The 13,329-nt window shown below is 36.3% G+C and overlaps 1 protein-coding gene across 3 annotated transcripts in view; it reads left to right on the plus strand.

Moving 5' to 3' along the window:
- Positions 1–7,688, plus strand: part of LOC106771945 (nuclear pore complex protein NUP160) — a 47,343-nt gene extending 39,655 nt beyond the window's left edge. For all 3 annotated transcript variants that reach the window (XM_014658017.2, XM_014658018.2, XM_014658019.2), the window contains 3 exons: positions 6,682–6,855; positions 6,930–7,022; positions 7,118–7,688. In XM_014658017.2, the coding sequence (XP_014513503.1) occupies positions 6,682–6,855; positions 6,930–6,971 (216 nt within the window). In that variant the 3' untranslated portion in view covers positions 6,972–7,022; positions 7,118–7,688. The remainder of the gene's footprint in view (positions 1–6,681; positions 6,856–6,929; positions 7,023–7,117) is intronic.
- Positions 7,689–13,329: the final 5,641 nt, after the last annotated feature.

The following is a 13,329-nucleotide window of genomic DNA, read 5'->3' on the forward strand; positions in this document are numbered from 1 at the left end:
ATTAGCTAGTGCATAGATTGTTATGTGGTTTAGCTTGTTTAGGTTTTTAGTTTGTAAAGGGGTTTAGGATTTATGACAAGTTTTTGGGCCTTATTTTCTGACAATGTTCACGGGTAGTTTTTGGTTGTTCTACCTAATGCATTTATGACTGTCAAGGTGGTGTCTATTATTAATGACAACCAAAGCTATTATCTCCTTTCTTTAATCAACTCGACTTATACCAATTGAGTCACTATGGATTGAGCTAAAAAAGGTTTAGCTCAACCTGACTCATACAAAGTTTTATTTTCGTAATTTAATTTATATATTTATTGTAGTAGATTGAAAGAGGATTAACTTGATTTATATTTTTTTTATAATGGTGTAATCAAAGTTTTTCATCTAATTCTCCAAATATTATTATATAAAGATGGTAATTGAAAATTAAAATATCAACATATATAATTGTCAAAAACCGTGATTTGTGTAGTAGTAATTGACGTGGAGTAATTTTAGGATGTCTTTATATTTGATGTGATGTATTCATGCAACAGTTGTGTGCTGTTTTTATTAGGAGCATTTATGTTTAATTAATCCCGTAATCATAGGGATCTGTTTCTTAGAATTAGCAGTCTGCATTTCCTAAAATATGCAGCTGACCCATGTATATTTATAGAGCTTAATAACCTCATAATAATAATAAGAATTATCCTATTTCTTCTAAATTTCAGATGGTATCAGAGCTCCCGATCCTTGGGAGTCTCTGACCGTGCTGTAAAACCTAAATTGCAGCCTTCATTGCTGCGCGACCTATAACGTAAATCGTAGCCTTCATTGTTGCACTACCTTTAAGTCTTGGTGCTAGCCTTCATTGCAGCAGACCTCTCTTCCTTAATCTCACCTTGTTATGGCTGAAGTTGTGAATCTGGAAACTGGGGACAACCCTCAAACCACTGGAGAAATGCAAAATATTCATCCAACTTATCGGTCAAATGGGAAGAACTATCTCAAATGGTCTCAAATCATTAGGACCATCTTGAAAGGAAAAGGGAAGATCAGTCACCTGACCGGTAATGCACCTGATAAGACTGATCCTAAATTCAAATCATGGGATGAAGAAGATTCTATGATCATGGCGTGGCTATGGAATTCGATGATCCCAGAAATAAGTGATACCTGTATGTTTCTGAAATCAGCAAAGGAAATTTGGGAGGCAGTTGAACAAACTTATTCTAAGGCGAAGGATGCTTCTCAAATCTATGATGTAAAAGTGAAAGCCGTGGCTGCCAAACAGGGAAATAAATCAGTCACAGAATATGCCAATCAACTCAAGTCTCTATGGATGGAATTGCATCACTATCGAGTTATAAAAGCAAAGTGCTCAGAGGACTCAACAATTCTAAAGGAGTATATTGAACAAAAGATAGGGTCTATGATTTTTTGGTAGGCCTAAACCTTGAATATGACCAAGTCCAAGTCCAAATCCTGGGAAAAGAAAAAGTTCCAGGGCTTAATGAAGTGGTGGCCATTATCCGGAGTGAAGAAAGCAGGAGAGGGTTGATGTTGGAAAACCCAACCATCGAAAGTTCTGCAATGATAGCTGAAGGAGGAACAATTATGATTGCTAACCGGAGAAAAAACTGGGTTCCCAGTATGGAGAAAAAACATGAGGAGGTTTGGTGTACTCATTGTAACAAGCCGCGCCACACAACGCAAAAGTGTTGGAAATTACATGGAAAACCCCTAAGCCGAGAATGGGGACTGAAAGATGGAAAGACCCAGAGAATGAGGATCGAAAGGAGAAAACTCAAGCCGAGAATGGGGGCTGAAAGGAGGCTTACACAAAAAAAGGAGGGCAAGGACAAGCATACATTGCTAATGGGCAAAGTGAAGAATCTGTACAGTTGAATCATGAAGAAATAGAACGGGTAAGATCAATTCTTAGTAAATTGGTGAAGCCCATAAGTACAAGTACGTGCTCATTGACATATTCTGATAAGTTTCCATTTTTGTTTGGGCTCAATGTTTCAGTTACACCATTTACACATTACTGGATATTAGACTCTGGAGCCACTGACCATATGACCCCTTGCCCAAATACTTCTCCACATATTCCCCATGTCCTAGCAACAAGAAAATTTCCACTGTAGATGGAACCCTTATAACTACAGCCGGACAAGGAGAGGTCCAAATAAGCCCATCCATGACTTTAAAAAATGTCCTTCATGTCCCTTATTAGAAAGTGGGTTTAAGCCTAACTCAACCCTACAAAACCGGCTTGTAAGGTGAGGTTTGCACCTTACTTATATATTATAATTTTGCCTTATCTCTAGTCGATGTGGGACTTCCAACACACCCCCCTTCACGCCGAGGTATAGACATCTCGTGTGTGATAGTAGAAATTGGATGGTCCAATAGCGGCCCGATAGTGGGTGGAATAGGAGAATAGAATGTCCACTTTGAACTCGCTAGGATAGGCTTTTAAAGATGGCTCTGATACCATATTAGAAAGTGGGTTTAAGCCTAACACAACCCTACAAAATCGGCTTGTAAGGTGAGGTTTGCACCTCACTTATATATTATAATTTGGTCTTATCTCTAGTCGATGTGGGACTTCCAACATCCCTAAACTATCTACCAACCTGATTTCTATACAAAAACTCACCAAAGATCTTTCATGTAATGTTGTCTTTTACAGCAATGCTTGTATATTGTAGGACAAGAACTCGGGGAGGACGATTGGACATGCTACAGAATGGAATGGCCTATACTACATGGAGAACCCTAATCTGCCTACCAAGAGTCTTATATCTACATCCACCATGACCAATAAAGAGAAAGTTCAACTTTACCATTACCGGCTAGGACATCCGTCATTCCGAGTCATAAAAGTGTTGTTTCCTTCCCTGTTTAAAAATTTAAATGTGGAGAGTCTCCATTGTGAGGTGTGTGAGTTTGCGAAACACAAGCATGTACCTTTTCCCATTAGCAATAAGATGAGTTCTCTCCCGTTTTCTCTTGTTCACACTGATGTATGGGGTCCTGCTTATGTTCCTAATATCTCAGGTGCTAAATGGTTTTAAACATTCATTGATGATTGCACCCGGGTGACTTGGGTGTTTTTATTAAAACAAAAATCTGAAGTTAGCTCCGTTTTTATCCAATTTGTCTTAATGATTAAAAATCAATTTAGGGTTAGTATCAAAAGAATTAGGTCTGACAATGCCAAGGGCTACTTTAATCTTGTACTAAACTCTTTTTGCCAAAGGGAAGGGATAATCCATGAGTCCTCATGTGTGAACACACCTCAACAGAATGGGATTGCAGAAAGGAAAAATGGGCACGTATTAGATCAAACTAGAGCTCTACTTTTTCAAAACCATGTTCCTAAGAGATTTTCGGGGGAAGCCCTTCTTACTGCCACCTACCTAATTAATAGGTTACCCACTAAAATTTTAAACTCAAAAAGTCCCATGGAAGTTCTATCCTCATTCTACCCACACTTAGACCCTACAAATAAACTCCAACCTAGGATTTTTGGGTGTGTATCCTTTGTGCATGTTCATAGTAATGAAAGGGGAAAGTTGGATATAGGGCTTTCAAGTGTGTCTTCTTAGGGTACTCTACCACACAAAAGGGGTACAAATGTTTTCAACCCCTCTCATAAAGATTCTATGTGTCAAGAGATGTCACCTTCAATGAACAAGAGAGTTACTTTAAGCAGCCTCATCTTCAGGGGGAGACAGTAAGAGAGGAAGATGAGACTCTTATGCTTCCAAATATGACGTTTGGACCTGAAATTGTACCTGAAACTAAAGGAAGTATTGAGCATTCTGCACCTGAACCACCTGAACCACCCGAACCACCTGAACCAGTGAGACCTCCTACATCTGCACCTGAACCAGCAGCGAAACAGCCTGCACCTGCACCTGATGTCGGAGGAAAGTTTGGAAAAAATATGGTATATTCAAGGAGAGAAAAGGCCATTCCAGGATCCGACAATGTCCAAGAATCCAACCCACCATCACTGCATGAGGTAACACTTTCAAATCCTATGAATTTAAGTGATTCTAATGAGCTCTTGTCTGAAAATATAGAAGCACAGGTGGACCAAACTCTGGACTTGCCCATTGCCCTTAGAAAGGGAACTAGAACATGCACCCAACAACCACGTTACCCACTATCAAATTTTTTATCCTTTGAAAAATTCTCTCCTACCCATAAAACTTTTCTCACTAACCTCAACTCCACACATACACCTTCCTCTGCATCTGAAGCATTGTCTGACAGGAAATGGAAACATGCCATGGATGTGGAAATGGAGGCGTTAAACAAAAATAGAACATGGAAACTTGTCACCTTACCTCCTGGAAAAAAACCAGTTGGATGTAAGTGGATGTATACAATAAAGTATAGGGCCGATGGGACAATCGGACGTCACAAGGCAAGGTTGGTGGCTAAAGGCTTCACTCAAACTTATGGAGTTGATTACTTGGAGACATTTGCCCCGGTTGCTAAGATGAACACGGTCAGAGTAATATTGTCATTGGCAGCTAATAATGATTGGGATCTGCAATGCAACAATTTGATGTGAAGAATGCCTTTTTGCATGGAGATCTTGAAGAAGAAATATACATGGAATTGCCACCTGGTTACAATGGACATGTTGCTGCTGGAACTGTTTGCAAACTAAGAAAGGCTTTATATGTGCTGAAACAATCCCCAAGAGCATGGTTTGGAAGATTTACCAAGGTCATGGCAGGTTTGGGCTACAAACAGAGCCAAGGAGATCACACATTATTTATCAAACATTCAGTTTCAGGGGTAGTAACACTTTTATTAGTGTATGCAAATGATATTATAGTAAGTGGGGATGACAAGCAGGAACAACAAGTGTTAAGTGAATGTCTTGCCACTGAATTTGAGATCAAGACGCTAGGGAGACTTAAATATTTTTTGGGAATTGAAGTGGCTCATTCCAAGAAAGGGATCTTTATATCTCAACAAAAGTATATTACTGACTTGCTTAAAGAAACAGGGAAGACAGGCTGCAGACCAACAAATACTCCAGTTGATCCAAAAATAAAATTGGGAAGTATGGAGGAGGATATTGGTGTGGACAAGGAGATGTATCAAAGACTTGTGGGCAGGCTTATTTACTTATCTCATACTAGACCAGACATTGTTTTTGTTGTAAGTCTAGTTAGTCAATTTATGCACCAACCAAAGGAAGCTCATCTACAAGCTGCTCTTAGAATTGTTCAGTACTTAAAAGGAACCTCCGGAAGAGAAATTTTGTTCAAACGAAACAAGAGTGTAAGTCTTGAAGCATATACAGATGCGGATTATGCAGGGTAAGTTGTATATAGAAGATCAACCACGGGATATTGCACCTTTCTTGGTGGAAACTTAGTCACTTGGAAGAGTAAAAAACAAAGTGTAGTGGCTAGATCAAGTGCTGAAGCAGAATTTCGGGCAATGGCTCACGGAATATGTGAACTTCTATGGCTGAAGATTATATTGGAAGACTTGAAGATAAAGTGAGACGAACCTATGAGGTTATACTGTGACAATAAATCGGCAATTAGCATAGCCCACAACCCAATGCAACATGATAGAACTAAACATATTGAAGTTGATACTTTATCAAGGAAAAACTTGACAGTGGCATGATTTGCACACCATATGTGTCTACTCAGAACCAACTTGCAGACATCCTCACCAAGGGACTGAACTGTAGTAACTTTGAAGGAATTATATCCTAGCTGAGAATGGAAAACACCTATTCACCAGCTTGAGGGGGAGTGTCAAAAACCATGATTTGTGCAGAAGTAATTGACGTGGAGTAATTTTAGGATGTCTTTATATTTGATGTGCTGTATTCATGCAACAGTTGTGTGCTGTTTTTATTAGGAGCATTTATGTTTAATTAATCCCGTAATCATAAGGATCTGTTTCTTAGAATTAGCCGTCTACATTTCCTAAAATATGCAGCTGACCCATGTATATTTATAGAGGTTAATAACCTCATAATAATAATAATAAGAAACTATCCTATTTCTTCTAAATTTCAGAATAACTTAACAAACAAATAAATTAAACATTGAAACTATTTAAATATTTATTGAATAACATTTAGTATTTAAAAACATCAAACTGAGAATCTATATAATTAGAAGCAGATAATTATGATTAAAAGTTATAAAAAACGGTAAAAATAATATTGTTGGTGGTGGTAATGGATCAATACATCTTAATCCGGTTCGAACTGGTTTAATCTATGGGTTAGGTGACCTGAGTTATTCAACCCACATTTAAAAAAGCTGAAAGTTTNTTCGAACTGGTTTAATCTATGGGTTAGGTGACCTGAGTTATTCAACCCACATTTAAAAAAGCTGAAAGTTTTTCAATCCAATCCGGTTGGTGAGCTGGGTGGACTTATAGTTTAGAACCCATTTTAACATCTCTACTGATGTGCAGCCAAGCCAAGGATGTCAGTTTTTCTTCTCTTTGATGTTTGGTGGTATGGGCTCTGTTCCTTTGCTGTTTGGAGTGTTGAGTTTATTTTTTCTTGGTGATAGCTTCCCATTAATATGGGTTGCAATACTTCTGCTTTCATATTGATATTCCTGATATAGTGTTGGCAAGTTTAAGCAGTGTGCCCGTTCTGTATTTAATACCGTTAGTAATATTGTTTTGCAGAGACCAGCAGATATAATTAAAAGGAAAAGACCGTTTGCTGTTTGGTTCCCGTACACAACTATTGAGCGGCTTTTGCACAGGCTAGAGGAATTAATTAGAATGGGTCACATGGTTGATCACTGTGAGAAACTCAGAAGGATGTTACATGGTTCTTTACAGAGTCATCTCAAGATGGTAGGCAAAATTAGTCCTGTTTTTAGTTGCTTGGCACATATATTTATACTCTTCTATTTGTGTCTGGATTTCAGTTGAAGGTGGACTCAAATGATGCTGTTTCTGTAACTTCTTAATTGTTACTTACACTGATCACCGTTGCTCTTGATTATTCGCACTATTCAATGGTTTGTCTTTCTTTATTATGCATTCCTGTCACTTTTATTTTTTCCCCTCATTTATATCGCTTGTTCTTTTGATTGATCATTTCACTGTTGAACAGCATGATATCCAGTGAAAAGGCCCCAACAAGTTGGCATGGAGTGTGAAAATTTTGGGATAAAAAGGTCATGGTTGTGGAGTGTATTTCCCTTTTTTTTACAATGATGACATAGCTGAATAACTGAATGATGGTCAACGCCTAATCTGTCAAGAATTGGAGATGTAGTCCTTATAGTGCATGTCCTTGAAGAACCATATAAAATTTGTGTATGATTTTTATCTACTGGAAATTTTGGGCAAGGTTAACTGACTTTGATAGAGTGCTATGGCTAGAGATATGCATAGTAGCTGTTCAACTGATTGTAGGGAAATTTGGTATAGAATGACAAGTGGATGAATATGTTACTCATCTTTTCTTTCACTAAAGTTTGATGAAAAATGTTCTAGCCCATGTCTGATTGGTGCCCATATTTTGTAATCTAGTTTGACAATTGTTTAATGAGCAACTTCATTAGGGATATCAAGCCCTATTTGCCTACTAAATAAATGGCCAGTTCAGAAGATCCTTTTGGTTTTGTTGTAATGATATACATTTTACTGACTGTAATAACACAGGATAGCGATTTTTACTATAAAAATTGTTCTCTTTCTCAAGCTATTTATACAATTTCGTCATCTAATCATCATGATTAAAACATAATTTAATTATTAGTAATAAATGTTGCGTGTGTATTATATATTTCAAAACTATTCTGTAACAGATGTTTCCTTTTAGTTGTTTATCAATATGCCCATTTTTTATTTAGAGTTACTTACCAGAAGATATATATCACTCATTTAGTTCTTATAAATATTAAGAAATCCTTTTAAAGCATCACTGTCATTTCTAACCTAAGAAGTTATTATTAATACCGATGGCCAATGAATAGTTGGAATAGAAAATGTATTTTTTGGATAATACTTTAGGGATGGCAAAAAGCTTTGCTTATGTGGATATAAGTGGATAAAATCCGTGATGGATAGTTGATACCTTGGATATTTACTATTCGAAACTCGAGGATAGTGGGTATTTTAATACCTGCTTATAAATGGATCGGGTGTGGATATTATATTATTCGTATTCGCAAATTTAATTAAAATTGTACTTTATGAAGTATACCGATCAAAATTAATTGTCATTTATGGACCATTAATGTACAATTAACATGTATTAATATGTCAGATTCCCTTACTCTTTACAAAATATACTATTGATTATTGATTATTGGGTTTCATAGGTCAGATTGTTTTACTCCTTACAAAATATACGGTATTAATTATTGATTATAGTTTGATTGCCTAAATATATACTGCACAATAATGGTTAATCAATAGATTTGTCTGCCACAGGCTCTATAAATATACAATTGATGTCTAGGTACACTCCTTTTTATATCTTGAGCGTGTGTCTTCTACACGTCAACAACCAACCGGAGTGGATGACATTCTCAGGAAGGATTGAAATTCAAAACAGAACAAAGCAAAGAAGGACGACTGACCTTTCGACTAATTCAACCGAAACAAAAATTAAATTTTAATTTAATTTATGTTATATATATATATATATATATATATATATATATATATATATATATATATATATATATATATATATATATATATATATATATATATATATATATATATATATATATATATATATATATATATATATATATATATATTTATATTTGTAATTTTATTTAAATTTTATTTTAATAATTTATAAAAATATTTTTTCTAAATATTTGCGGGTATCTGCGGATATTCGCGAGTTTTAAAATATCCGCAGATACTTTTTAAGCGGGTATCCGTGCAGATAGTGGGTCGGGTAACGGATGAATTGTTTTTTTTTTGTCAAATCAGATTACGAGTAGACACTATTCATACCCGACCCGACCCGTTACCATCCCTACATAACTCTAGCATCTGTAATATATCAAATTACCATGCCACCTTTATAATATTCTGAGCATAGCATATCCCAAGCAGCATGGCGACCTCGACCTTTTAAAATGTCAGTAATCAAAATAAAATTCTAAACCAAGTTTTCAGTAGCTTAAGCAACAATTTTGGCATATTATGAACAACTGATTTAACAAGTACTTCATTGTACTTTTTTTGCATTAATAGGTGTCAAATGTACCTTCTTAAGTCTTCCTTTGAACAAGGTACACCTTTGTTGAAACCGTATTTGGTTTCTAATTCTTCTAATTCTTTGCCATGAAGAATTTATACTAATGGTTTAAATTAAGTGGAACCAATTTGACAAACTAATTCATGTAAACTACAAACGAGTTCGAGTTAATCGTAAAAATATAGATGATGTAAAGAGAAAATCAGTTTTTATAATTTAGCCCATTAAACCCGGAATCCATCCATACATGCCAACGTTAGGATTGGCTCATAACTAATTGGTTGACCTATATTACAAGGTTTTATTTAGTTTATTTTATTTTGCTTTTATCACATAAAAAACTATAAACTCAAAAAATATTTTTTTCTTGGGAAATGATATTAGGATATATAAGATGAAAATAAAATCATGTTAAGTAATCAATAAATTCATCATCGTCACACACAAGATTTGCTTCTTCCTACCTTCATAGAATACTTGTAAGTTTGTTCGTCTGATGGATGATTGTTTTATCTGAATTTTGTTCGTCATGCCGTAGATTCGTTTTCCTTTTACAATTCTTTATCAAATAACTACCTCAATGGTTTCTATCAATATGATATCTTTTCAATCTTACCTATCCATCACTAATTGAAATTCATTTGTTACAAGAGTTTTAATATTAAACATTTATATTTACATATTTTTGAAAGATGTTTATAGTTATATATATATATATATATATATATATATATATATATATATATATATATATATATATATATATATATATATATAAAAGGGTGTGCAGAGAGAGAATGACAGAAAGACATATATAGAGAAATGAGAGAGTAAAACAGAGATAGAGAAATCGAGTAACATTTCTCATTAGAAGAGCTAGTATTAATACAACGAGAGTAACAGATAAATGACCGTTAAAACTGTTAGGTGGCTAGAATTAAATTCGTAACACTCCCCCTTAAATTCTAAGCCACTTAACGACTTAACTCCAAGCAATTCTCTGAACTTTTCAAAACGATCCTGTCGTAGAGCCTTTGTGAACACACTAACAATCTATTCATTTGTAGGACAATATATGAGTTCTAGCTTTCCTTCAATGACACATTCCCTGAGGTAATGATACTTAGTTTCGATGTGCTTGCTCCTGCCGTGTGCGATTGGATTATTTGACAAATTTATCGCAAACTTGTTGTCCACCATTAGACATGTGGGTTTGTGATTTTCAATCTTCAATTCACAAAGAACAACCTCCAACCATGCACTCTGACATGTTGTTTCTGCAACTGAAATGTACTCAGATTCACATAAAGACAATGCAACTACACTTTCCTTCTTTGAGCACCACGATATAGACGTGCCTAGTAGCTTGAAGAGGTAGCCAAATGTATTTTTCCTATCTGTTTGATCTCCGCTCCAATCTGCATCACACCATGCTTCCAAAACATTATCAGTGTTGTTGTCAGTTCTGCAGAAATGCAATCCGAAGTCCGCTGTTCCTTTAAGATATCTGAGAATGTGCTTTGCTGCATTTAAATGTGGCTGCCTTGGATCATGCATGTATCTGCTTATGAGACCAACTCCATAGCTGATGTCTGGTCGATTGTTACAAATGTAGCGAAGTCTTCCTACAATCTGCTTGAAGAAAGTGACATCAACCTTGGCCTCTTCTTGATGAGATGAAAGCTTAATGTTGGTCATGATAGGAGTGCACGCGCTGTTGCAGTTCTTCATGTTGAGTTTGTCCAGAGTTTCAAGAATGTAATTCCTTTGATGCATAATCATTCCACCTTCAGTCTGCACGAACTCCATTCCAAGAAAATGTCCTAATTTGCCGAGATCGGTCATCTCGAGTTCATTCTTCATTTTCATTTTAAATTATTCAATCTCTTTTGTTGAGCTCCCCGTGATGAACAGATCATCTACATACAAGCACACCACAAACATACCTACCTACTCAATAGATTGTACGTAAATTCCATATTCAACTGTACATTTTTTAAAACCATACCTGATAAGGAGTGCATCAATATGCTTGTTCCATGCTCGTGGTGCTTGACGAAGACCATACAGGGCTTTGCTTAGTTGATAAACCTTCGATTCTTTGCCTTTTATAATGAAACCTGGTGGTTGATTCACGCACACTTCTTCCTCAATAAGGTCGTTGAGAAAAGCTGATTTGACATCCATCTGATGAATGATCCAGCGTTTAACATTGGCAATGGCTACAACAAGTCTAATAGTCTCAATCCGGGAAACTAGAGCATAAACATCATTGAAGTCTATCCCAGGCTTCTGTAGGAATCCTTTAGCAACCAGCCTACCTTTTAGCTTTGCCACTGTCTGATCTGGTTTAAACTTGGTTTTGAATATCCATTTGACATCTATGGCTTTCTTATGTTCTGGAAGCTTCACAAGTTTCCATGTTTTGTTTCTTTCAATTGCTGATAGCTCCTCTTGCATAGCATCTCGCCACTCCTTGATCCCAATGGCTTGATCCCATGTGAGTGATTCAGCACCTGCAAAAAGAGCATACTGAACAATATCTCCAGTGTCAGTAATATCACTATCAGAGAATAATTCATAGTTATTGAATCTTGTAGATGGGAAACATGTTCTTTGTGGTCTCCTTGTGTCTCCATCTACACTGATAGTTGCTGGTCTATTTTCTTCCAAACTATTTTCTCCCACCTAGATGGTCATCACATTATCAGGTCTTTGAATTGGGATGGTTTCACCTTCTTTCCAAGTGTAAGTGGCTGATTCATCAATGATGACATCCCTATTAATCATGATTTGTTGTTTATCTGGATCAAACATCCTATAAGCACCCGTAGGATGGTATCCTATAAGAATAAGAACTTCACTTCTATCATCAAGTTTCTTTCTTCTTTCAATTGGTATGTGTCTATGGCATATTGATCCAAACACTTTCAAGTGCCGAACATCAGGCTTCCTCTTTGACCATACTTCTTCTGGTGTTGAATCTGGTAATGCTTTTGTGGGGCATCTGTTTTGAAGATAGGTTGTTGTTGCAACTGCTTCACCCCAAAGAAATTTAGGTAACCTCTTTCCTTTGAGCATGCATCTGACCATGTCTAATATCATCTGATTTCTTATTTCAGCCAACCCGTTATGTTGAGGGGTATAAGGTTGAGTAACTTCGTGTTTGATTCCTTTATCAGTGCAAAATTCATTCATGTCTCTTGAATTAAGCTCGCCTCCTCCATCAGTTCTAAGAATTTTGATTTTGAATTCCGATTATGTCTCGGCCATGCAACAGAATTGAACAAAGCAATGGTAAGTTTCTTTCTTTTCTTTAAGTAAGTATACCCAAAGCTTTCTAGAAAACTCATCTACGAAAAGCAGGAAGTATTTGTTACCTCCTAGTGATGACATGTCAAAAGGGCCACAAACATCTGCATGAATGACATTCAACACTTGTACTACTCGCTTGTATGCGTGTCGTTTGAAAGCACACCTAGTTTGTTTACCAGCAACACAACCTTCACATACTTTGCTTGGTGTAGTGAATTCAGGAATACCTCTCACGAGGATTTTATCTCTCAGCTGACATAATCTTCTGAAATTTAAATGTCCAAAACGATAGTGCCAAAGCCAGTCTTCTGCATTTGCACCTTCTGCAACTAGACATTGTACTTCTACAACATTCAATTTAACCTTGAACGTTCTATTTCGAGCAAGAGGTTCCTTGATTACCAGCCTTTGTTTTTCGTCATAGACTTCAATGTTTCTTTTCTGCAACTGCATAGAGTATCCCCTTTCCAAAAGCTGTCCAAGGTTCAGAAGGTTGCTTTTCACCGTGGGCACATAAAGAACATTATGCATGTACACAGATTTACCATTCTTCCGTGTGATCAACACCTTGCCTGAACCCTCTGCTCGAATTACACTATCATCTGCGAATCGGACAACGCTCTTGACACTGGTGTCTAAATCAATTAACCATTTTTTGTTACCTGTCATATGGTTAGAGCACGCTGAGTCGAGATACCATGACATGTCTTCCTGTGCGTAACTTGTTCCTCCAACTAACGACACATGTTCTGTCTGGCCAATTTTCTTTGACACTTCATCCT

The sequence above is a fragment of the Vigna radiata genome, chromosome 8 (genome assembly GCF_000741045.1).
Source record: "Vigna radiata var. radiata cultivar VC1973A chromosome 8, Vradiata_ver6, whole genome shotgun sequence".
NCBI classification, from domain to species: domain Eukaryota; kingdom Viridiplantae; phylum Streptophyta; class Magnoliopsida; order Fabales; family Fabaceae; genus Vigna; species Vigna radiata.